Below are 26,935 nucleotides of genomic sequence, written 5' to 3' on the forward strand. Positions count from 1 at the left end.
GCTGAGGGCACTAACATATTATTCTGGAGAAAAGTGTAGGGGTGCAGAATCATATACACTTATCCCATCTTTCTGGTATGGACTTTATTTCAAAGTTACCAAATAACTGAGGAGACAGAAAGTTTTTCTCTATAGTAGAATCACAGCTAATAAATGTAAAAAAAATGACAAGATTAGAATGTGTCCATTTTGCAACCACTGATAAAATAACGGATCTAGACAACAGTAATCCCTGCTGGCTACAACCACTAAGGAATCCACTGATTAATCTTAACATCACTATTTATGAAAATACATAATTTGTGATAGGAAAGTAGAAAATACAGACAACACTATGAATTATTCTTGCCAAAAAATTTGATCCCAAATCTAATTAAGGCTCTAGACCTAGCTTCCTAGGATATACGGACCACAGAGGGACACATTAACATTACCATTGTTAGCAACCAGCCAAATCTCAGAATGAGAAAAATTCTTCAAGACAAATAACAGGTTCTTCAGTAAATAAATAGAAAAGGGAGAGGGGGGTTGGTAGGGGAAATGTTTTAAATTAAGAGATTTAAGAACCTGTGAATATACTAAAAACCACTGAATGGTACACTTCAAATGGATGAATCGTATGGTATGTGAATTAAATCTCACTAAAGCCGTTAAAAAAAAAAATTGAAACAGAAGTATCAACCAAAAGCAATGTGTAGATCTTGTTTGGGTTCTGATCTAAACAAAAGCAACTGAAAAAGACATTTTCACGGCAGTCAGAAAACACTGAACTCAGACTGCATATATCAAATGATGATAAAGCAATGTCTGTTAATTTGGGGGTAATGGTTCTGTGGTCATGTTTTTTAAAAGTCCATTTTCTGTCACAGACACGTAATGAAGCACATAATAAAATACTTATGGGTGAAATAAACACAATTTGCTTTAAAGCAGTCCAGGTAACAAAAACAAAGCGTAAGGGAGATAAAGAGAACAAGAAGGCCAGGATGTTGCCAACTCAGTGACACCTGCGGTTGGTGATACTATTATCTTTGCTTTTAGAGATGTTTGAAAATTTCCTTAATAAAAAGCAAAAAATAAAAGTGAGAAAGCACCTATCACAGAGATGCCTGTGGATCACTGTGGAGGGTCAGGAGGCATGCTTGAAAATTTCTGTAAACTGTTACAGAAGACTGATGGCTTTCAGAGAACATATTTGTGACCTGTACGTCAACCAAGTTACATCGATAAAAAAGATTGTGTGCGTTGGTGGCACTGGCGGGAAGAAGGAAAATATTTTACTTTTTATTTTAAGCACATATGATTTCTCTTTATAAGGATCATACGTTACTCTTCAAACAAATAGTTTTAATATGTTTTTTTAATGTTTATTTTTATTTTTGAGAGAAAGAGTGGGCGCAAGTGGGGAAGGGGCAGAGAGAGGGATAAAGGATCCAAAGTGGGCTCTGCGCTGAGAGCAGAATACCCGACATGGAGCTCGAACTCATGAACCATGAGATCATGAGCTGAGCTGAAGTCAGACGCTTAACCAACTGAGCCACCTAGGCGCCCCCCCCCAAAATAAATACTTAAAAAAAAAAAGTTATTAACTTTGCCTCCATAATGCAGAATCTTTGCTGGTTTCATATAAAAATTTTTAAGAATCTTACCTGAGAAATGTTCTTGGAGGCCATTGTTTGCAAAAGGGCCCTCAAGGCACTACTTATGGCTTCTAGAAAGTCAACATGCTTAGCAAAATCTAAAACACAAAAGTGAAATACACATTTGTCTTTCTCTAAGACAAGTTACTTTGTAGGAAAAGAAACAATCAAAACACCGCATGTTAAATCTTAATATATGCTATTATAATTAACACTTTTGATATTGAGCCCGAATTTCCACAGTTCCTTGTGAGCTACATACTTGAGTTTGAAAAGACGTCCACAATTGAAATAATCATAACAAGGGAGCATTCTACGGATAGTCCTTGCCTTCCAGACACTGGATTTTCATTTGATTTCCTTCTTTAGCACGTGCTAAGCCTGAGCTAGCTTTCATAGATGGAATTCAGCCTTTCACAGGTTGCCATCACAGTGCTAGGCAGAACTAGCATGGAGATGTCTCCCAAATCAGAGTACTTCCTCACCGACCTAAGTCCACTACGTAGTCAACAACTGTTGTTTGCACAGGGCTAGGCCACTACACCTCCATGGCTTCAATGGTTTCTATGGTTTTGACTGACCCAACTTCCCCTTCCCATTCCTGCTCACTTTTACTCTTTTCTTATTGTCCCTTCTTCCGACACAAAACAATTGGAACAACAGCAACAAACAATTATGTTTACAGTTATACAGAAGGGTGTGGGTCACCCAGGCAGGCTAGCTCTCTAACGTCTTAGGTGGGAAGGGAAAGTGATGAATTTGCTGTGGTAGATTATACATTTTTTTTTTTTTTTACATTTATTTATTTTTGAGAGACAGAGCACAAATGGGGGAGGGACAGAGAGAGGAGACACAGAATCTGAAGCAGGCTCCAGGCTCTGAGCTATAAGCACAGAGCCTGACACGGGGCTCAAACCCACAAACCACAAGATCATGACCTGAGCTGAAGTCGGATGCTCAACCGACTGAGCCACCCAGGAGCCCCTGCTGTGGTAGATTATATATTAAATAGCAACAATGGTACTTTCATTTCTGCATGATCTTCCCAAGCCTTGCTACATCCCATAAAGATGTAAAATCTACTTCCCCTCCCCTTGAATCTGGGGGGGACTTTGTGACTTCTATAAGCAACAGGAAACATGAACACGACAGGCTAGGTCGTAAAAGGCACCACGGCTTGCACCTGACTCACATGTGTTTGCTCTTTTTTCTCTTTCAACTCTTACCCTTGGAACCCAGCCACCATGTTATAAGGAAGCCTAGGTCATATGAAGAGGTCACCTATGGGTGTTCCGGCTGACAGCCCCTGAGCCAACTATCAACGTATGAGTGAACAAGACTTCAGAAGTTCTGCCTTCCAGTTTTCTGGCAGAAACCCTAGAGTTTCTCAACCCTAGCACCAAGGACATTTTGGACCAAACAATTCTTTGGGGTCCCTTCTACATTGTAGGGTATAAGAGCAGCATCCCTGGCTTCTCCCCTCTAGATAACAGCAGCAACCCCCAAGTTATAAGAACAAAAAATACCTCCAGACATTGCCAAATGTTCCCTGTGGGGAGAAATTGCCCCTAGTTGAGAACCCCTGGCCTAGACATTGTGGAGTAGAGACAAACCATCTCTGACCTATAGAAACCCTGAGAAAAACTCATGAGTATTGTTTTAAGCCACAAAGTTTTGGGGTGCTTTGCTATATGGTAACAGATACCTTGGCTTTCTGCCTCCTGCTGCCTGGGGCCCTAGAAAGGTTCCAACCAATGTCCTTTTCTGGACTGCCTGCATGAGAATGTGCCAGCTTCTGCACAGATTTGAAGCAAATCTGCGTATTTTATTTTTTTGACCTTCCTTTTCAGATATATGTTACGTACTGAAGTAGGGAGTTCCTGTAAGTTTCACAGAACATACACTAAGCTTTAGGATCAGACAGACCTGGGATGGAATCCTGCCTTTGACTTTATATAACCTCTCATGTTGGCCTCTGGTCAAATGTTACCTCCTCGGAGAGGCCTTTCAACGTAAACCCATCTAATACGGCACCTGAACCAATTATGCTGTCATTTTTTCTTCCTAGATAAAATTACATTAAATCTCTGAGATTGTAAGTTCCGTGAGCACAGTGGTCTTGCTTATCTCATCCACGCCTGGATCCCTCAGACCTGGAGAGTGGAACATGGCATAAAGCGTTCAATAAATATAGCTAAAGAAATGAATGCCCCAGAAGGAGTTCCTCAACCTCTCTAAATCTCAGCTTCCTTATCAGGAGGGTGGGGTAATAAGGCCTTGCTCATACAGCCTAGCACCGAAAAGGCACTCAAAAATCGGTGTAAGGTCATTACTAATAAAATTCAAAAAGTCACCATACTGGCTCTGAAAAGTAAGTTATATTTATATTTGATTACAGCTATTAAGTGTAGCCCTAGACACTCATGAACTGCACATAAAACAATTAAACAACATCATGAAGAAATAACTCAATACAAACTAGAACACACTCAAAACAATTTTTTTCTATCTTCCATTCTAAGAAAAATAACCATTACTTTAGATTCAAAACACTAATCTAAACCACACTACTATTTTACATCATGTGCAATTTATACTTTCCCTAAATTAAGGATTATTATTTGGATGACTTTTATTTAATTCACATTTCTGGTCATTATCCATTTTGGGAAAGGAATTTCAAACTACCCTGCCTTTCTGAGAAATTCCCAGTAAAAGGTCAACACATATGGTATTGTTGAAGAAATTAAGTAAAGGTCAATCGAAGTTAAACAAAAGAGGTGACTAAAATGTCTTTCCCCTCAACTTTGTTCGGCATGTAAGAATTTGTAGCACATCTTAATGCAGGTAAATAATCAACTCACAAGTAATTAGGCAGCAAATTTTATTTAGGTGAATTGTTCAGACTGATTTTCAATTGCCTTCTTTCCCTCCCTCCCTGTCTTCCTTCCTTGAAAGTTTATTTGAGAGAGTGTGGGGGAGGGGCAGAAAGAGAGGGAGAGAGAATCCCAAGCAAGCCCTGTGCTGTCAGCACACAGCCTCACATGGGGCTCGAACTCATAAACCGTGAAATCATGACCAGAGCTGAAGTTGGACGCTTAACTGACTAAGCCACCCAGGCACCCCCCAGAACCGTAGTTCAGCATTAAAAGTAAAGTAAGTTAAGGGCACCTGGGTGACTCAGTCAGTTGAGTGAGTGACTTTGGCCCAGGTCACAATCTTGCGGTTCATGAGTTCAAGCCCCACATCAGGCTCTGTACTGACAGCTCAGAGCTTGAGACCTACTTTGGATTCTGTGTCTCCCTCTCTCTCTGCCCTTCCCCCGCTTGCACACTCTCTCTCTCTCAAAAATAAGTAAAAACATTTAAAATTTTTAAAAAAGTAAAATTAAGTTAGGCAGAGTTGTATGATCCTCATATATTTAATGTTCAGACATAATAACACAAGAAGTTAGAGACATTTAGCCCCATCCTCCACAAAATTCTCCAATAACAGTTCAAACCACCCACCTAAAACCCACAAGGTTATGTAACTTAATAAATCTCTGTTTAAAAGGAATTTTAGAATACCATCTCTAAATATAAGCAATTATCCTCTATCAAAAATTTCATTCTGATAAGAAAAGGTTATGTCAACAATACCCCTGAACTTGGAATTTACTTAAAGCGTTTAATTCTAGTTTCCTACAGTTCAGAAACTTTCCATTATTTTTCCAAGGCTGAACTTAGTCTCATTTTCCTGTGATCTTCCAGGTAATAAATGTGCAAGCATCAGGGACCACAAATAGCCAGCTGAACTGGGAGAAGCATACCTGTTTTCTGCACAGCAGAGGCACAGCATATGTGCACTTACTCAAGTGAAACACTCTTTCTGCTAGTTGGAGATGGGGCTTCCAGTACCTTGACTGGACTCCCACTGAAAAAATGGCTCAGAGGCAAGACATGACAGTTTGTTCTGCCAGTGAGGCAGACAGGATCCCCTCCGGTTAGGCAGGTCTTAGAAGCAGTGATAGGCTTGGATAGGTCATGCTCCCCTGGGAGCATGGCTGTGCACAATCCCATTTGGCCCAGCTCCCTACAGGGCACCCATGTGAATGGGTGGATGGGAGAGCGCCTGAGCAACAGTAGCCCCCTCCCTCCCCTACCATGGGACATTCAGCTGGGCTGACAGGAGCCACAATGTCAGCAAAAGTCAGATAAAATATCCCCCTCTCCAGTGACCACCCCCCCCCCCAACACCATCCAAATCTCCGCCTGGTTCATAAGACTGGGAGACAAACACAAAGCTACAGCGGGGGTGCCTGGGTGGCTCATTCGGTTAAGCTTCCCACTCCTGATTTTGGCTCAGGTCATGACTCTCACGGCTTGTGAGTTCAAGCCCCACATTAGGCTCTGCACTGACAGTATGGAGCCTGCTCAGGATTTTCAGTGTCTGTCTCTCAAAAATAAACAAACATTGGGGGAAAAAAAAAAAAGCTACAGTTATCTGGCCACCTCATGCTGACAAGTCACTTCTGTAGCCAGAGCTTGCCCAGTCCTGTCCATATCGTGTGTTAGGTGTGGCTGGGCACAGTTTTCACATGATCGCACCGGTGAAAGAATGCACAGCCTGAGATCACTGGAAAATTACATCTGCTGACTAACAAATGTTGGAAGGTCAGGAGAGACAGAATAACTATGTACGGGTTTCTGAACATTTACTCAATTTTTAAAAATGACGTAGAACTTCTGAAACATGCACTATTAAAAGCACAGTACCTCATATTAACTTGATGGAGTGCAAAATAGATGTCTAAAAGAACTGGGAATCGGGTGCCTGGCTGGCTCAATCAGAGTTGCAAATGACTCTTATCTCGGGGTTGAGTTTGAGCCCTATGTTGGGTGGAGAGATTACTTAAAAATAAAATATTTAAAAATAATAATTTAAAAATCTTTAAAACAAAGAACTGGGGAGCAACTCTCGAATGAATGTTTATACAGACACTTGCATTTAGTCAAAATCGACCATGTTTTGATCTTTTAAGAGTTTCAACTTTTTTTTTTGAAGTCTTATTTATATAAGTGATCTCCACCCCCAACATGGGGCTCAAACTCATGACCCCAAATCAAGAGACACATGCTCCTCTGAGCCAGCCTGGTTCCCCTAAGAGTTTCAGCTCTTGACTTAATGATGTGTCTAAGAAGAGGAGAGATACGTCAAATAAATACTTTACAATGAGATTTGTGAGTAATACACCAATGGTAACACAGCGAGGTTACATCTTATTTGGTGGTTAAATTCTAAGGTTAGTACAGAAAGCAAATATTATATATCTTCGAGTTTACCCTCAAAAACTCCCTAAAGACACTCTGAAATTGAGGATCTGAGAGCAGCAGATTCATATCTCCCAAATTACTCTCACTGCAGACATACATGTTACGTAGGGCAATGTGGAGAATTTTCCTTTGCTACATAAAGTACTATTTTTCCCTCCCTCTCAGTCTCTCATTGTTTGTTTGGCTTGAGCTGCTATACTGTCATGTGACCAAGTCAAATGAGATTCTACTACCACAAACTATGAAAATCTGTTAGAAGAACATGCATTAACCCTTATACAGCTAGGTCACTTAGAAAAAATAGTTAACTACATATGGCATCTCCCTAGGTCTCTATGTACAAATGAAATTGATCCATATTAGAGACCTTGGTAATACCTCTTACCATGCAAAGGTGTTTGAAAATAGAAATGTGTTAGAAAAAAGCAGGGTACAGTATTGTTATCTGGTAGTCTACCATTTGCCTTAAGAACACATGTATATACTTTTTTTTCAAATCATATACATATTTGATATTGAGAATTTCTCTGGAAGAAAACACAAGAAACTGGTAACAGTGATGGACTCTGGGAGAGGAACTGGGTGGTGTGAGGAAAAGGAGGCTCTCTGCTTTATGTCCTGTAGTAACTTGTGAATTCTGTGATACATGTATAGATTACCCAATCAAATATAAATCAATGATTTTATGTTTAAGAAGAAAAATGAAGAAAAATAAAGACTAAATAGGGTGGCCAGGTGGCTCAGTCAGTTAAGCGTCCAACTCCTGATTTTGGCTCAGGTCATGATCCCAGGATTGTGGGATCAAACCCTGGGTCGGGCTCTGCGCAGACAATATGGACCCACTTGGGATTCTCTCTCACTCACTCTCGCTCTCTCTCTCTCTCCCTGCCCCTCTCTCCCTCTTGCTCTTTCTCTCTCAAATAAAAATAAAAAAAGAAAAAAAATCTAAAAAAGAAAAAAAAAGAATGCTTAAAAAAAGAAAGAAAAAGAAAGACTAGAGAATTACCTGAATATCTTAATGGGGCTTAATATTTACAATATTTGTGATTCACCCTTATTGGCCTGACATAACTGGATGCAAGAAATCTTAATAATAAAACAAATACAACCCATAGACCAGCATATGGGCTGGACCCTATACCTCTGGCAACTATAAATATGACTCTTAGTGCTTGGGAAAGGTTTCTTCAGGTTGGATGACAAACACAGTACAATGCCAAAGTCCAAGTTCCTGGCCCTTCAAAATTCTGCTTGATCCAAACAGTCTTTTGCAATGAGGCCTAAATATTTACCTGGCTGCGAAAAAAGCAGCTGTGACAGATGTTGTGCAAGTGTCTGAAGAGCTGCGGCTCCCCCCAGATGGTCCACATCCAGGAGGGATACGAGACTCTGGAGACACACGAGGGCTCTGCACTGAATAGTGTTCATCCTGGAAAGGAAGCAAAAAAAATGTGGTCTGTTTCCCTAATGCGGTCTGTTATCCAACAGAATCCAGTATTAACTTTCCACCTAAGCTTCAGGCTCTGGCTGGGAATATCTGCAAGCAGAAGGTATATGGCTATTAACAAAGAATCTTAAGGTGAACTGTTTATCTACCTAATCAAATTGCTTGAGCACTCAGGGCTCGCGGCACAATTACTCACTTAGGAGTCACAGGGAATCTGCTTTAGAAAAATTTTTATGCACAGCAGCATCTGAACTATTTTTAATTGTGAAATATGACATACGTAAAGTGTTCAACACATATATAGAGTTTAATAGTTTATTCATATTTTATAAAGTAAACACTGCGCACCCAGATAATAAACACCGCCAGCACCCCCACAGCCCATCTACCCCTTCCCTATCATGCCCCACCTCTCTGACCCCTAAAGGTCACCACTATCCAGACTTTTATGGTAAACATTTCCTTGCTCTTCTTTATAGGTTTACCACCTACGTATGTCTCCTGAGACAAAACAGTTAAGTGTTACCAGGTTTTGAACTTTGTAAAAGTGGAATCACAGTGTGATTATTCTTTTGTGCCTTGCCTTCTTGCTCAATGTTCCAGTCGGCTTTTTTTTTTTTTTTTTTTTTTTTTTGGTGCTGTACATATTCTGCTGCATGATTATGTCAAAATTTATTTATCCATTCTGCTGCTGATGGACACTGAGGTTGTTGGCAGGTTGGGGCAACTATGAACCACACTGCCATGTATATTCTCATGGCTTAGTGCACACATGCACCCCTTTTTCTAGGGAATACACATAAGAATAGAACTCTTGAATCTGGGGGGAGTCAGCATCTTCTATTTAAAGGCCCATCGTTTCACATAATCACATAATAACAAATAGTTTTGAAAATAGAAAAGTTCTTACTTTCTAACCAAAGATTTCCAAGTGGGACTTCTAGAACATAGGTCAACTGCAATGCTGTTTGGAAAGGCAGTTTTCTCAAAAATCTAGATTTAAAAGAAGGCAGTAAAGCAAAGGTTAAAGAGTAGTGTCATTTTACACAAGATCCCTTTTTCAAATCCCAACATGTTACCTCTACGTGAAATGGTCAGACATGGTGAGGACCTACTTACTGTTCCTCGTACTCCCGGTACCGTTAGTCCTAGCTTGCTTCCTGCCAGTTACCTACAGTGTGAGCAAACCTCTTTCCCATACACAGTGAATAGCTAGCCCTCCCCATGCTCCAGAATGAGGCTAGACTTAAAACAGACTACCTTCTTTGGGATGAGGTAGTTGGTGAAAGCGGTGTGAACCTCATGGGAGAGGCAGAGGGGAGAGAGCAACTGGCCACCACACTCGCTGAAGGAATTCTCCATAAATGCATCACTCTCATCGCTGCTAGAAAGCTCTTCCCACTCATCGTCGGAGGGATCTGGGAAGAGTGCGAACCACACATAATTGGAATATTTAAGAAAATCCTCATGGAAGCTGCCCTTTCAGTTCAGGGGGAGAATGTCTCAGTGTAAACTGGTGACAAACCTTCACTGCAGCACATGTTGACGATAATTTCCAGAGCAGTCTGCTGAGCTGTCAACAATGCTATGGCTTCTCTCAGTTCCTTGTCAGTGGGCTTTAAAAAAAAAAAAAAAAAAAAAAAAAAAAATCAACCAACCAACTCTCAATGTTTGGGAAAATATTTTCACATGGATGTCCTTAGTTAAAGCCTACTACATGATTTCTACCCTTGGACTAGAGCGCTTGGGGGATGGGACAGCCAGAAGAAAAGTCCTAACGTGCTCAAGTACAAATAAGCATTATGATTCCTCTTGGCACTGTGCAGCAGGCCACTGATAACTGTGCTTCCATCTCTCTGGATGGCTGTTCTCTAAGTGTTGCTTAGTTAGCTGCAGAGAAGAGGTAAATATTCAGGAATTCTGAACTGAATTCACCCTGAAACTTAATCTAATGTGTTAAGAAGGAGCTCAGCCCACTAAGATTAAAACAAGAGCTCATTTCAGAGACCAGGCACTTATCCATAACAAACCTGCTTTTAGATGCTTACACGTCCTCTTGGAAAAGACTGCATTAACAAGAATTACTAACAAGCCCGTATACGCAGACAGGCTTGTTTCCTGGCTTTCTTTGAAGACTGCAATAAAGCATTTCTTTAAGACTGAAAAAAGGGGAGAACTTTTTTCCTTTGGAAATAATTAACATGAACTTATCAATTACTATTCTTAAAATGGGCTCTATAAATTTACATGACCTTAATTCTCAAGTTACCTATGAAAAGTGAAATAGCTACACTGATATTCCAGAGGAGTGCGTAAGCTAAAAATAACGTGTATTTCATTGTCTGAATGCTTCCCAATTTCAACAGGTTTCTAACTGCCTTCTCAATGCCTCTACAGTATTCTATTTAACAGATACACTATCATTTATTAAGCATTCCACTAATTTGGAATATTACAGGTTACTGGGATATGACATTTCCTCAGATTTACTGGGTCAAAAGGGACATCTACAGATCCTGTGACATGTTCCTATTTTCCCTTCAAAAAGGTTCATACTGATTTACAATCTTCCACCAACTTCTTGTACAATGATTTGACTGTAATTTTGAACCATGTTCAAAATTATTTATTTTTATTTTTTTAAAGTTTTATTTATGTAATCTTTACACCTGATGTGGGGCTCAAACCCACGACCCTGAGATCAAGAGTCACATGCTCCTCTGACTGAGCCAGCCAATGTTCAAAATTATTATTAAAGAATAATAAATAGGGGTGTCTGGCCAGCACAGTTGGTACGGCATACAGCTCTTGATCTCAGGGTTGTAAGCTCAAGCCCCACACTGGATGCAGAGGTTCCTTAAAGTGAAATCTGGGGCACCTGGATGACCCAGTCAGTTAGACATCCAACTCATAGCTTTGGCTCAGGTCATGACCTCATGGTTCATGGGTTTGAGACCCCGCATCAGTCTGATGGTGCAGAGCCTGCTTGGGATTCTGTCTCCCTCTCTCTCTCTGCCCCTCTCCCCAACTTGTGCTCTCTCTCTCAAAATAAAAAAAATTTTAAAAATAAGTATCTACAAAAAAAACAAAATAGTAATAAATTTAAAATAATAAATTAAAAGATAATACACTTATTAATAATTATTTTAAAAGCAATGTGTTAATTTAAAACATGTAGCTTAGGAATCCCGCCATTTGTATTCCTTTTATCACTGGCAAGAATGTACATAAAAATTATTCCTATCTGCTGTGCATATGATGTTCAAGTAAACATTTATTAGAGTAGACTCAAAGTTAAGTAAGATATGTTGTTGCTGAGCTCCCATTCCCTTGAGATGTATGAAGATCTGACTCAGAAGAATCCTGAAATTAAGTTCTACTTCTTTATGTAATTCTCTTGCTCAGAACAGTTCCCTGCTTCTTACTGTCATCAAACTAACATAAAGAGCCAATCTAGATGAAATGTTATGACATCTGAGATTTGCTTCAAAATGTTCAGCACTGAGATGGGAGAGAAGGTGGGGAAATAGATGAAATAAAACAGACTATGATTTGATCACTGATAACTGTGGAAGCTGGGCGAGGGACTCCTCTATTTCTGCCTATGCTAAAACAACAACTTGGGCTGGTTCCTTCTCTACATATTTGTGGCCATACCTTCTTAAGTTAAATGATGTGATTAAAGGTTTTGATCCCGAAGGACTCCTGCACCAGCCACCCGGCAGTGAGAAAGACCAGAGCCGACAAGCATTACACACTTTATATTCCTGGCACATACCAGCATGATGCCCAGCACCCTACTGGCACTTAAACACTGGCTGGCTGACCAGCGTGTTAACCATCCTGTCTACTCGGTTATGTTAATAGACTTTAAAAAACAAGTTTTGTTATGAGAAAACACTGCATTTTATAAGCACCAATGTTCTATTTTTAAATAATAGCTGGGAGAGTAAGTGCCTAAATAACAGTTAAATATCAACATTTTTTACACCATGGCACTTTCATCTTGGTAGACATGGATCTCAGTCCCCACCTTCTCCCCCTAGGAGTCCCTTGGAAGCAAGGCTGAGGGTGCAGAACTCCAGGGTGCTGTTCTCCCACTCCCCGGGAGGGGTTTCAGGTATTTCAGGGTTCCCTGACAGCCCACCCGTAATCTCGGCTTCTGCTGACGGGCATTTGTCGTGGTAAAACGTGGTCTGTGTGCACCAGTTGGGATAAGGTCAGCGCAATACCACGGCTGCGTAAGAGCCTCCAAGCCCTGATCTGTCACTTTCCCCAGATGGAAGCCACGTATGTCCCAGATCCAGGACTGACCCCTCCCGTGACAACTGAACAGAAAAATGTTCCTAGGGTTCTTTATAAATACCCCTTTGCGAGGATAAGGCACACGGCTATGCCTTTGTCTATCTTGTTTTACTGGCTTTAAATTGCACTCAGACTACAGACAAAAAAGAAATCTGGGGTTCAAATATGTGCCTGCCTGCACCAAAAGGGGTGCCATGATTTTGAAGCGACTTTATGATTTGCAAGCAGCTCCAGGCTTCGCACTTTCATATTGGCCCCACAACTCACCGCGCTGCTGTGTACCTAAGGGCTAGCCACGGGGGCGGGAGAGTAGCTCCAGCTACAACATTTTGACTTCGCTAAAATACCACCGATCCGTGCTTTACAAGACTTTGTGAACCCAGGAAAGTAAGATACTGTTATATTTCTTTTCAGGTATATTCCATTTAGAGAATTTTTATTGGGCACTAACTTCTCAAAACTCTAAGACACTGACTAAAGACAGCTCTCAGTTTCAGTTCACTTTATACAAATTGGGACAAGCCACATGCAGAACTGCAGAAAGTGTGAGGGAATGGAAATAGCACTCTCCCGGCCCAGGCTTCATCATCCTCCTTCGGAATGAAGAAAGCCAGCAGCCTCACTGATCTCCCCTGCCTCCAGGCCCCCTAACGACACCAACCTGCTTTCGTCATGCTGTTCCTACCCCATCCTAGACAGTGAGGTGTTCTGTCCAAAAAGCCTGCTCTGACTACCTCTTCCTCTCCTCTCCCATCAGGGCCATAGATCTGGTGTGCCTCTCTATAAAACACTACTCCCTCAGAAATCTGTGCACAGCCCTATCACTGCTCCTGGCACGGCATATTATAATACATCCTAATTATGGGTCTGTCCTCCCAAGATGGAGAAGGTCCCTTAAGATGAAAATGTCTTGTCTTTCTAGCATCAGCATCTGGCACGGTGCCTGGCACACTGCAGGAGCACAGAAAATGTGCACCTGAATGAAGAAAGCCAACCTGCTGTCCACCCTGCTCTCCTCCTTGGGGGAAATGTTTTTCCAAGGTATGGCTCCATCTCTGCTGACCGGCTCCGCTGACATGCTCCCTGCACCTAAGTTTGCTCACCTTTACTCCGACACAAGCATGTCACAACCACCCATTCGGCAAACCCTAAAACCCATCAATTCTCATAAGCACCCAACCTTCTCTGCCCAGCAGCACTGGGCAAACGAGGGCTTGCTATTTTTAAGGATAAATACTAAAAAGAGACAAGAATGCAAGGGACAAGCCAAGCAAAGTAAAAATTCCTTTAGTTTGAAGATAGTCTGGCAAAATATGTAACAAAGAGGGGAGACACAGGAGTTAGGAAGGTGTCTGCATGCTATTTAAAGTGTTCTAAAAGGACGGGTCTATCCCCTCTTTGAAATATTCTGTATATAAAAGTTTAATTTTAGATAGGAAATTTCTTTTCCCCCTTTGGGAGTAGATTTATAATGTGACCATGAGAGTCAATGGGGAAAAAGGACTGATTTTTACTGGAGTTCACTTCATATTTAATTTTGCTGTAACATTTTTCTGCAAAGCTTTGGCGACCTATTAAAAGAAAACAGCTGTATTAATCCAGGATTGCAAGCATCAATCTGACTTACTGGAAGTAAATCTGAAATGAAAGTTTTCCTTCTGACTTTTCTTTTATGAGGAATTTCTTCCATTTCATCGTCTTCAATCAGATTGTCACCATTGGCATTCTCTCGTATCTCCTCCGTCTCTGCTGCCGCTTTTAACCTTTGAGTTTCGGCCTCCTTCATTTGAATAACTATTTCACCAGCATCCACTTCCAACACTTCCGATAAGATCTTCAGTATGGCATTTATGATTTCTGCCTGACTCTTGGATGGAATAATGTCTTTTAGGTTCCAAACTGTTCCTGGGGGGAGGGGAGGGGGAGAAATGCACATAAGGAATCCCCTGTGAAAGCTTTTATTAAATCCAGTTTCCATGAGATTGGTTCTTTAAGCTCAGATGGGATTTCAAAAAATGTCAAACCCTCCTCCACCTCTGTTTAGTTTTTATTAAATGTCCACACACACACAAAAAAGCTTTGCACAGAGGCAGCTCTCTTTGTTACCATCCTCCACAATCACCTCCCTTCCTTGGCACTCAATGCCTTTCTCTGATACACCACACAGCAACAGACCAAGAGAAGGCTGATCAGGTTTCACTTGAAATGACAAATTAAGTTGCCCACTCTCTTTCATCTTAACCTGAGCTGCCCTCCTAGGCAGCTTCTTATACTCCAGGAATAGAATTAAATGTACTAAAATTCCAAGGTCTCATGGACAAACCAGAGAGCAGGTTCTACAGAACAGGAGCCACCTATTACTCGTTAGTTAAAATAAAAATACTTCCTGGTACCTACCCAAAAGAAGTGAAAGCAGGGACTCGAACAGATATGTGTATACCCATATTCACAGCAGCATTACTCAACAGCCACAAACCCAAGTGCCCAACCATGGATGAATGGTTAAACAAAATGTGATAAATACATATAGTGGAATAGTAGTCAGCCTTAAAAAGGAAGGAAATTCTGACACATGTTACAACATGGATGAACTCAGAGGGCGTTATACTAAATGAAATTAGTCACAGTTGGTACAGCTTGTGACTTTTGATCTTGGAGTCATGAGTTTAAGTCCCATGTTGGGTGGAGAGCTCACTTTAAAAAAATATTTTTAATTTTTTTAAAATAATAAAACAGGGGGCCTGGGTGGCTCAGTCGGTTAAGCATCCGACTTGGGCTCAGGTCATGATCTCGCGGTTTGTGGGTTTGAGCCCCGTGTCGGGCTCTGTGCTGACAGCTCGGAGCCTGGAGCCTGCTTCTAATTCTGCATCTCCCTATCTCTCTGCTCCTCCCGTGTTCATGCTCTGTCTCTCTATCTCTCAAAAATAAACATTAAAAAAAATTTTTTTAACAAAATAATAAATTAGCCAGCTTCAGGAAGAAAAATACTGTATAAGTCTACTTATATGAGGCACCTAAAGAAGTCAAATTCATAGAAACAGAAAGTAGACGGGTGGTTGCTGGGGGCCGGGAGGAGGGGGAGATGGGGAGTTGTCCAATGTGTACAGAGCCTCACTTTTGCAAGATGAAAAGTCCTAGAGATTGGTTGCACAACAACGTTGAATGTACTTAACACTACTAAACTGCACACTTAAAAATGGTCAAGATGGTAAATTCTACATGTGATTTTTTTTAATGTTTATTTATTTATTTTTAGAGAGAGAAAAAGAAAGAGAGTGCATGAGCAGGAGAGGAACAAAGAGAGAGAGAGAGAGAGAGAGAGAGAGAGAGAGAGAGAGAATTCCAAGCAGGCTCCATGCTATCAGGAGCCCACGAACCATGAGATTATGACCTGAGCTGAAACCAGATGTTCAACCAACTGAGCCACCCAGGCACCCCTATGCATAACCTCTTGAATCTCCACTTAAATATTAAATTTTCAGAACAGACATATACCGGAAAGTCCTGATGTGGTGAAATGAACGAATGATTGAATTTTGGCCCCCATCTCTACCCATTACATATTACTAAAAAAGGACACTGTCGCAAAATGGCTAAATTTTACCTGCCACCAATGTCTTTAACAGAATGTAGTCCATGGAACTGACAGGAGAAAGCATTGCTGACTCCAGTACATGCAATGCTGGGGCAGTGAAAGAGTTCAGTAGCTCTGGGTTATCTTCAGTCACTGTCTGCAAACAATATGCTATAAAGATAAAAATTAAGAAACAAATGAATTCTGCTAGGGTAATTTATACCAATCTAACTCATCAGAAAATATCTGCATCTTTACAACTTCTTCAGACACAGGTAGCTTTTGTAAGATAGATACGCTTTACTTCAAGCATGATACATGCAAATGAGGCTCCTCGAAGATCAGTGAAAGACTTTTTTCTTTTTCTTAATTTCTAATTCTTTATACAATATACTTTCACAAAATACAATTTTAAAGGCTCTTAAATGTTGTGACAACATGGAATTGCTATGAACATTTACAAAAGTTTCTCCTCAATTTCTGTACTTACAGTGGACTGGTAGTAAACAGCCTGTGGACCAAACACCAGTACACAGACAACACTCTTAGCAGCTCCACTGTCAAGAACAAGCCCCAGGTTTAGGGTCATTCTGGCTTCCTTTAAATTTAGCATGACCTTAAAACTTAGGGCACTTATTTCTAGCGAAGCAATATTTCTTTAAGAAAAAAAGCATCTTAGGGGCACCTGGGTTGAGTTGAGTCGGTTGAGCGTCTGACTGTGGCTCAGGTCAGGATCTCACAGGTTGTGAGTTTGAGCCCTGCGTCAGGCTCTCGACTGTCAGCATAGAGCCTGGAGCCTGCCTCAGATCCTCTGTCCCCTTCTCTCTTTACCCCTCCCCCTGCTCGCTCTCTATCAAAAATAAACAAACATTAAAAAAGACTTAAAAAAATATTTTACATAAAAATATGAGTAAACTGAGAGATGGCTACAGTATTCATAGACATATGGTCATTTAGCACTTACTTCCTACCTTGTACTAAAACAAGATAATGGATTACAACTTGCAAATTAGAAATAATTAACTGCAAGTACCAAAACAACTGGGATTGCCTGACGGGTTTGGCAGAAGAGACCTCTGAAGCACAAAGATGAAGCAAGCCCAAGTTTGTTTTTCTTAGTGTGTTCCAAACAAATCCATTTCTTTCAGGTCTCAAAATTTCAAAGCTGACCATACCCATCCAAATTAGTCAAAATATATGCTACTTCTGTGATCTAGTTTGGTTCCCAAAACACATTTGTATACGAATCCATAAATATGCATGTGTGTGTGCATATATATATATATATATATATATATATATATATATATATATATATACGTATGCCCAAATGTAATTTTTTTCACTAAGAGACTAACTAAATTCACTTTAGCAAAAGCCTAGAGAAACTATGGCTGCTACCATAAAGACAATACAAGAGCAAAGAAAGCCATATTAACATAAAGAACAGTGTCTCAGAAGTTCACTTTACTTCATGTGAATGTTGCTTGATTTTCAAACCAAAGTAACTTGACACTTGTTTAAAAAATCACGAATCTAGCTAAATGCGGAAATAAAACACTATTATACAATTCAAAATTATTTTATTCTGATCCATCTTTTAGAAGTTTATTAGAGAAAAAAATTTTTAAATAACGAAATCTACAAAAGATACAAAAACAGAAGTGAAGTTTTACTTTTAAAAGCTATTAACTAGGGGTGCCTGGGTGGCTCAGTCGGTTGAGCGTCCGACTTCGGCTCAGGTCATCATCTCACAGTCTGTGGGTTCGAGCCCCGCGTCAGGCTCTGTGCTGACAGCTCAGAGCCTGGAGCCTGTTTCCACTCCTGTGTCTCCCTCTCTCTCTGCCCCTCCCCCAGTCTCACTTTGTCTCACTCTGTCTCTCAAAAATAAATAAATATAAAAAAATTTTAAAAAATAAATACAAGCTATTAACTACCTTTTGTCAATTTCCCTCATTGTAAGAAAAATTGTCTTCTGAAATGAAAAGCCACCTACAAATTTCCTAGTTCAACTGTTTTTAAGATCCACATTTATTCATAAATCACCCTTCCACCAAAGATTCCATTTTGAGAAACTGATTTAAAAATTTTTCCCAGTATTATTGATTCCACTATTTTTTTTTTTTTCTGTTCTCTTAAAAGTATCCAGTAGAGACATTAAGAAGCATCACTAAGAGGAAACACACTTAGTCCACACCAGGAGAAATGCATAATTAAATAAAAGGACAGCTGGATACCTGGTCATTATAATGGGTAGAAAAGAAATGCTTTGCATCAATTATTTCTCCACTGTCCCCAGAGTTCTGTTGAGCCACCCACCCTCCAATCTGTCTCCTGAAATGAATAAGGGATCCTCACTTTGGCTCTCTCACCCCCCAGAGAGAGAGTGAGGGAGCCAAGGCAGCTGAAGCTGCCAGCCTGGGCTTTCTCTGTCCCACAGAAGGGAAGCAGACCTATGTGAAATTTCAATCACTTACTTTCCTCTCTCAAAAAAAGCACAGGTTATCAGTGTTCTGCTGGGAGTATGAGATAGTGGTACAAGACATTTAAATAAAGTCTAGATTCCAATTAACTTTGGCTCAAAGGCCTGGTAGTTGTGGGTTACTACTTCTCAGTAAATGGGAGATAAAAGCTTCAAGACTTAATAAAGCCTTCTAAGAATGGTAATACACTAGAAACCGCACCTGCTCACATAATTGCCTTCCTCCCTTTCAGAGTGAAGAGCAGGAAAACTGTATGAGTAAGTAAAGTATTAATCATAGATTTTAAAAGATCCAAAACAAACAGAACTCAGTTACACATTTATATATAATGAGAAAAAAAATCACTCCTGTAGAATAAACATGCTATGTTGGAATAAAAATTTTTGAATAAGGCCATACATACTTAATAAATCATCACCTTTTCTTCACTTACCTACTGAAATAGCCAGGTCAACATTGGTGGAAAACCTACTTAAATACTTTAATACAATCTCCAAACACCCTTCTTTGTTGAATATAGATACTGCTCTACTACTGCATTCACTAAATTGAAGGGGGAAAAAAAAGTTTTACTATTCACATTTTAACATTAAGAAATCAACCACAGAAATTCATGAAAATATAAATTAGGCTTTATAAACGAACTAAAGAACTGGAGTCAAGCACCCACCATTTTTATAGATGAAGAAACCAATGCCCATTCATATACACTGTACATAAACAAAACTGGCCATCCGTATTTTTATGTCTAACACACTAGGACATTTTAACCAATCTCTTTACCTGCATGCCAGTTTCCTTATAGGAGGCTAGAGCTGGAAGAGATCTTAGAAATCACTACCATTTACTTCTAATCCTCATTTCATACAGGAGGAAACCTAGGCCCCAAAAGATGGAGTGATCTATTCAAAGATCACACATTTTATTTGTGGTGGTTCCTTGGGTCCAGCCTACTGTTCCTTCCACTGTGTAACAGTAATAGTAAGATAAAGTGAGGATAAAAGGTCTCTATGCTTATAAAACAAAAAGCACAAATTTAAAAGAAAATAAAATGAATTTTATTCACTCCTTCTAGACTATTATAATCAGCAAGCAGAATTTGCAGTCTGCAGAAGAGAAATTGCTATCATAAATATAGTTGAAGCTACACTATCTTTTAATAAAAAAATCAGAATTAATGTTAAGAATGTTATTAATAAATATAAATATAATAAGTATACAAAATACAGGGTATAAAAGAAAGGTAATTTTAATAATTTTATCCCTGTTTCCAGAGAAAAGTATCCCTCTGTTCATACCACATATACACATGATACAATAAAACAGCGGATCAGGTTATTAAACAGAGGTGACTAAATTACGAAATTCAATCTTGTTATCTAAAGATAAACTACTTTCTGCCTGACTCTCTGTCCATCTGTCTACCTACCTACCCCACCTAGTTACTACAGCACTGCTATGAGCCAACCCTCAAGATGGCCACAGCAGAATCAGATATAGTCAGGAATATAAGGCATACATGCGTTAAGATAATTGTAAATATACACACACGTATACAACTTAAACATATAGGATTTAAAATCATGAAGCATAAGACAAAACTGTGAAAAGCTGTAACAACTGGAAACGGTACTGTTAGGGCTCACAGGCATTCAGGAAAGAGACACTGTGGAGACTACTTTTTCAGGCTCTTTTCAAAGAAAATTTTTTAAAACTTCTAACAATTAAATAAGCTAAAGTTCCTGGGTACAGGAAACTGTAACCACCCACTTGCTCATTTCCTCAAATCTGATCTCTCCAATTTTCTGGTGGAATGCATCCACTAGTTTGAAATGAAATCATCGGCACGTTCAGACTGCTGTGTGGGCAGCTTTTCAGGATCCAACTTAATCCCGTTTTCTGAGATACATCTGTGCTTTTAGGTCAGAAGGTATCATTGCTGCTGACTAGAAAATAAGGAACTATGACACAATCCGGTTAGAAAGGTGGGACATAGGGCGCCTGGGTGGCGCAGTCGGTTAAGCGTCCGACTTCAGCCAGGTCACGATCTCGCGGTCTGTGAGTTCTAGCCCCGCGTCAGGTTCTGGGCTGATGGCTCAGAGCCTGGAGCCTGTTTCCGATTCTGTATCTCCCTCTCTCTCTGCCCCTCCCCCGTTCATGCTCTGTCTCTCTCTGTCCCAAAAAAATAATAAATAAACGTTGAAAAAAAAAAAAAATTTTTAAAAAAAGAAAGGTGGGACATAAAATAGGGTAGGAAAAATAAGTCCAGGTAGTGTTTCTAGCCATTTCCATTCCTAAAAGCAAGTCCACACCACCCCGTCACTGCTGCAATCATGGAGAGCATGGCCTTCCTCCTACTGGGGCCAAGGGAGCTCTTCTCAGGCGTCGGCAGTCCTGTCAAATGGCAACTGCTAGGGTGGAGGAATAACGCACCAGCCAAGGTCTGTGGCCCCGTCTCGTTCCAGGTGCTAGACCGAAGCAGCTGCTGCACAGGGGCTTGACTAGCTTGAAGACAATGACCACTCAAGGGTATGCGGGCAGTGGAGGGTAACTGGGGTAGAGTACATGGTAATGGCCACGATTCCTCTTATTTCTGTCAGCAGCAATGATTGGAGAGAAGTCATAAAGCAAAAACAGAGACAGCGATGCTATGAGGAAAAGGGCTTGGGAGGCAGGGCTGATCTTAGATCACCTAAGATCACAGGCCCACCAAGGAGAACAGAGCTCTCTCTACAGTTTTGCAGAATGAGCAGCAGCCTGAGTAGTGTTGAAGTAGGAGGCTGTGTTCGGAAAGCACCTTACCATATATTCCACAGCACATTCATGGCCTCATTGGCTATGTTCTCAATAGAATTTCTGTTCTGATCTTTTTTTTCCTGTGGAGACATCTCATTTGAATCCAGTCCGGCACTACACTGCAACCAAATATCATGATTAGTACCCTGGTTCAAAAGAATAATTAAACAAAAAGGCTAATGATAGTGAAGAACCACAAAAACTAAACATCAGAAATTATAGTGGTTAACGAGCTCATCAAATTCTCATAAGCAGTACCCTTCCCACAGTCCTGTTCCCTTCTGGCAAGAAATACAGACGAGAAAAGTTCACGAGTCATTGTGCAAACTGGATACAAAGCATTTAACACTTAAAAATGTAGAATCAATACAAAGTATTTTATCCAATGCAATGAAGACAGTAAATCAGGCACAGAAAGGTAACACGCAATAGGAGCTAACATCTACACAGGGCCTTCTATGCACAAGGCTCTACTCTAAGCACTTTTACATTAGGTTATTTAATCCTGACCATAACCTGTGAGGCAGAGCATCTACTATCCCCAATCTTCTGCTACAAAAGGAAAACTGAGGTACGAGATTGCAGAAAGCGTAGCTTAATACACAGCAAAGCTGGGATTCAGATCCATGTATTCTGGCTCCGAAGTCGGGGCAGGACTGCCCTGTAGCACAGCCCATGGCCCCCTCTAAAGCAGAGCTTCTCGGGCGCCTGGGTGGCGCAGTCGGTTAAGCGTCTGACTTCAGCCAGGTCACGATCTCGCTGGTCTGTGAGTTCGAGCCCCACGTCGGGCTCTGGGCTGATGGCTCAGAGCCTGGAGCCTGTTTCTGATTCTGTGTCTCCCTCTCTCTCTGCCCCTCCCCCGTTCATGCTCTGTCTCTCTCTGTCCCAAAAATAAATAAACGTTGAAAAAAAAAAAAATTAAAAAAAAAAAAAAAAAAAAAGCAGAGCTTCTCAGTCTCAGTACCGCTGACATTTTGGACTGGATGATTCTTTGTTGTGGGGTTCACATGTGCACTGCAGGATGTTAGCAGCATCCTTGGCCTCTACCCACTAGCCAACACCTCAAAAGTGTCTCCAGACACTGACAAATGTCCTCTGTGGGGAAAATCACCACCAGTTCAAAACCAATGCTCTGAACAGAATAAGATGAGATGCCTCTCATCAAAATTGGATATTCTTTATAAAGCCTTAAATAAAAGTTATGTATCAATACAGAATAGTGGACTAGAAGCAGCCTAGAGAGAGAGAGAGAGCGCCTTATTCCCTTCAACTACGTCATGCACTAAGGTTGGCGTGATGTTAAATTTGAAAACTTAATGCAGTCTTAATGGCAAATTCCTAGTCCGTGCCTCAGTTTTCTCATCTGTAAAACAGGAGTAACACCTTCCAAACAGGACTGCTGGAAGGATTAAATAATACATAAAACACCACCTGACACAAAAATGTAAAAACTACTTTTACTTACAAAATTTAAGGTCTAAAGGAGTCAGTCTATAGTTTTAGAAAGGGCTTTTCCAACTAGCGTATAAATAAAAAATAGTGGGGACAAAATAATGGAGATTGGTATAATGAGAAGAAATCTGTGTTTCTAGGAAAAGAAATAAAATGCCCATAGAATGTTTTGAGGGAAGACAAAATAACTAATCCCAAAGGGCTTTAAAAAAAAAAAAAAATCTAAGTGCGTATACTAAAAGCTACAATTAAAAACTGCCATGAAGATTCTTTTTAAACCACCTACCTCTTTCAGAAGTGCGACCAGAGGAGTCATGATATCCTTAGTCACCATGTCATCACAAACTTCAAAACCTCCACAAGCACTGAGATTTCTACACAAAAAGTTTAAAATAGGTTTTACTTTCTCAGAGCACACATCACAAAAACACTTTTAAGTTCTCAAATGTAATTTCTACCCATACTTAAGGTTTTCCAGATGACATTGCATATGATTTCTGTAAGATGTTACAGAACCAGGGGTGCCTGGGTGGCTCAGTTGGTTAAGCATCCGACTTCAGCTCAGGTCATGGTCTCACTGTCCGTGGGTTCGAGTCTCTCTTCAGGCTCTGTGCTGACAGCTCAGAGCCTGGAGCCTGCTTCGGATTCTTTGTTTCCCTCTGGCTCTCTCTACCCCTTCCCCGCACACACTCAGTCTCTCTCTCTCTCTCTCTTAAAAATAAACAAACATTAGAAAAAAAAAAAAGATGCCACAGAATCAATCCAAAGATTTCATCTGTTCTGATCCTTGTTTCACATGATGTAAACAAATGACTTTGTCATGTGACAACTTAACTTTCTTTTTTTTTTTTTAAATTTTTTTTTTCAACGTTTATTTATTTTTGGGACAGAGAGAGACAGAGCATGAACGGGGGAGGGGCAGAGAGAGAGGGAGACACAGAATCGGAAACAGGCTCCAGGCTCTGAGCCATCAGCCCAGAGCCTGACGCAGGGCTCGAACTCACGGACCGCGAGATCGCGACCTGGCCGAAGTCGGACGCTTAACCGACTGCGCCACCCAGGCGCCCCTGACAACTTAATTTTCAAGTCTGAAACAATACACAGGTACATGGCTACAGGGGCAGTAAGAGAGAGAAGACTTTCCGTATTTAATGTGAACAAATCACAGCATGATCGTACATGAAAGGAACTTTTCTTGGGATCAAGACTTCCAAGGGCAGCAAGGGTGAGGCTGAAGGACAGCCCCTGAAGCAACCCAGGCTAAACTGAATTTTAATTGGGAAGCCACTGCCTGCTTGCCTTCTGAGTGCACAGCACTGTGCCAGGCACTGAAGACGGAGATGAATCAGAAGACGCCCCCACAACCTTCCAGGAGCTCTCAGTGTGCAGAAAACGCCCCCACAACCTTCCAGGAGCTCCCAGTGTACATATGCTGCAGGGAAAGAGTAGGGCTTCCTCCATGTGGTTTCCTCCAATATGTGGCTAATCCCCATCCATCCCTTAGAGCTCACCTCAAACACCCCTCCCTTAGGGCTTTCTTTTCTGAACCCCCCAGTTATCTATGTATCTATCTATCTATCTATCATATATAATGATTTATAACCAAATCATTATTTGGCTAATGCCTGTCTGCCTCAAAGCTGTAAGACAGAAGTCATATCTGTCTTGTTCACTAACACATGCCCACAGCCTAGCCCACTGCTTGGAGCACAGTGGATACACAAAATATACCTGCTAAAGCACCAAATGCAACATGATATAGACAGAGCTGCAAGAATCGCAAACACTACCTTCTACTCTTGCCCCCTCTACAGTCCATTCTCTGAACAGACACCAGAGTAGCCTTTTCAAAAGGTAAATTAGATCAGGCCACTCCTGCTCACCATAGGCCCTACACCACCGAGTCCCTGTCCATCTCTCCAACCTCATCTGTAATACCCACCCCTGCCCTGCAAAGCCACACTAAACTTCCTGTTCTTCAACCAGGCCAAGTCCTTTGCTGCCTCACTTCTTTGCTGTTTCCCTCCGTCGGGAATGCTTTTGCCCTGGATTTTCATGTCTGGCTCGGATGCATCAGATCAAGTGTCATCTACAGATCATAACTTAAAGTAACTTCCCACCTCCAACTCATTATCCTCTTGTTTCTCTCCATAGCACTTCTCACTATCTAGTATTTCCTGTTTTACCTGTTTACTAGTCTCTTGTCTCCTCATCAACACGGGTTCTGTGAAGGCAGGGATCTCAGCTCTCTTGCTCAATGTTCTGCCTGCTCAAACTCCCTGCACCCAGAACACGTGCCACATGCACTGGAAGAGCTCACAGAACCTCGGGACTCTGGGGGTTCCTGGAGAGGGAGCGATGTATGTTAGGCCTTGCGGGGAGGAGGATACGTGGCAGTTGGCTGCTTGCAGCTGGAGCAGCCAGCTGGACAGATGGAATGCGATTGGGGGAGGAGGGTGCGCTCCTCAGGGGTCTGCAGACTGAGTTCAAATCCCCCCTCTGCAAATGGGAGACCCTGGGCAGTTCTGGGTCTCCCGAGCTGCCGAAGGCAAGGGCATGGAGATAATCGACGGTGCGTGGCACGCACACAGCACTGGCCGGCCGCCGCGACCCCTCTCTCTCCCGGCTCACCTCAGCGCGCCGGCCGCCGTCTCCCTCACCGCCAGGCTGGGGTCCAGCAGCAGCGGCCCGAGGCGGCGCACGGCGTCCCGACGCGCCAGGCCCGGCAACGCAGGCCGCTGCTGCACCAGCCGGGCCAACCCCGCGCAGGCGCACTCGCGGACCTCGGCGCTCGGGTGCTGGAGCTGCGGGACAGGAGCAAGTGTCAGACGCAGCTCAGAGCGCAGGCGCGGGGGCCGCGGCAGGGGCGCGCCGCGCTGCCCCAGGGCTCCGCGCGAAGCCCGCCCCTCGCAGCCCCGCGCGCCCCCGCTTCACCTTTTCTAGCAGCTCCGCCGCCGGCCCGTCGTCCTCCTCTCCCTCAGTCCCGTTCGCCGCCGCCTCGGCCTGACAGTCGCCCGTAGGAGAGAACTGAGGCCGCTTGAAGCGCTTCGTCCGGCTCTTGCCCATGGCGATGTGCGCTGGGAGAAAAGGCCGAGAGAGGAGGGCAACAGCAGGACGGCGGAGGCTGCTGAGCTGGTGTCAGGGTCCTGCTGCCGAAGGGTTCTCGGCGCCACTGTTCAGCCGGGCCCGCTGACTGCCGGAGCCCACATGGAGAAGCAGTGCGCAAGCGCGCCGCGTGTCGGCGGGGAGGAGGCTGGCTCCGGGAGCGCGCAGGCGTAATGGTGGGGGTGGGGCCAGACCTGGGTTTGTAGCGGAGTCAGGGGTTTTTCCCCCCCGGGGAAGAAGGAGGCTGGGCTTTAATGGGATTACAGCCTCCCATGAGCCTAGTGACGTTTATTGTTACTGAACGTCACCACACTCTTATTTCCATAATAACCAAAATGCGATTAAGGATACCTAACTTGCAAGGTTATTGTGAGGCTTACATAAAATTGTGTAAGGCGCCTAACACCAAACCTGACATATATATTTTAGGTGCTCAAAATTATTAACCACGACTTTTTGTGTCCCCCAGGGCATAGCACAGCTCCCGTCAAGTAAACAACCCAGTATTTGTTTTAGATGTTTTAGAATGAATGTACATCTATGTTTGATCAGACGGATTCCCTTAAATTAATCTTCCTGGGGGCACCTGGGTGGCTCAGTCCGTTACTGCCTGACTTTGGCTCAGATCCTGATCTCAGGGCTTGGAAAGCAGACAGCTCAGAGCCTGGAGCCCGCTTTGGATTCTGTGTCTCCGGGTCTCTCTGCCCCTTCCCCACTCACACTCTGCGCCTCTCTCTCTCTCTCTCTCTCTCTCTCTCTCTCTCTCAAAAATAAACATTTAGGGGCGCCTGGGTGGCTCAGTCGGTTGAGCGTCCGAC

General features: G+C 42.1%; 1 protein-coding gene across 7 annotated transcripts in view; it reads right to left on the reverse strand.

The window, feature by feature from the left end:
- HEATR3 (HEAT repeat containing 3) overlaps nucleotides 1–26,250 on the reverse strand; it is a 70,344-nt gene extending 44,094 nt beyond the window's left edge. For 3 of the 7 annotated variants that reach the window (XM_086689484.1, XM_086689483.1, XM_086689482.1), the window contains exons 1-12: nucleotides 25,947–26,249; nucleotides 25,644–25,816; nucleotides 23,299–23,386; nucleotides 21,567–21,679; nucleotides 19,198–19,307; nucleotides 16,312–16,452; nucleotides 14,335–14,612; nucleotides 9,928–10,018; nucleotides 9,663–9,820; nucleotides 9,313–9,395; nucleotides 8,248–8,384; nucleotides 1,650–1,738 (exon numbers count right to left, since the gene is read on the reverse strand). In XM_086689484.1, coding sequence (XP_086545610.1) covers nucleotides 1,650–1,738; nucleotides 8,248–8,384; nucleotides 9,313–9,395; nucleotides 9,663–9,820; nucleotides 9,928–10,018; nucleotides 14,335–14,612; nucleotides 16,312–16,452; nucleotides 19,198–19,307; nucleotides 21,567–21,679; nucleotides 23,299–23,386; nucleotides 25,644–25,816; nucleotides 25,947–26,078 — 1,593 coding nt within the window. In that variant the 5' untranslated portion in view covers nucleotides 26,079–26,249. Of the gene's footprint in view, nucleotides 1–1,649; nucleotides 1,739–8,247; nucleotides 8,385–9,312; nucleotides 9,396–9,662; nucleotides 9,821–9,927; nucleotides 10,019–14,334; nucleotides 14,613–16,311; nucleotides 16,453–19,197; nucleotides 19,308–21,566; nucleotides 21,680–23,298; nucleotides 23,387–25,643; nucleotides 25,817–25,946 lie in introns of all 7 variants that reach the window. The other 4 variants (XM_086689487.1, XM_086689486.1, XM_025920501.2 and 1 more) reach the window with 2 other exon arrangements.
- Nucleotides 26,251–26,935: the final 685 nt, after the last annotated feature.

This window comes from Puma concolor, chromosome E2 (genome assembly GCF_028749965.1).
Source record: "Puma concolor isolate L17-30 chromosome E2, mPumCon1.1.hap2, whole genome shotgun sequence".
NCBI classification, from domain to species: Eukaryota; Metazoa; Chordata; class Mammalia; order Carnivora; family Felidae; genus Puma; species Puma concolor.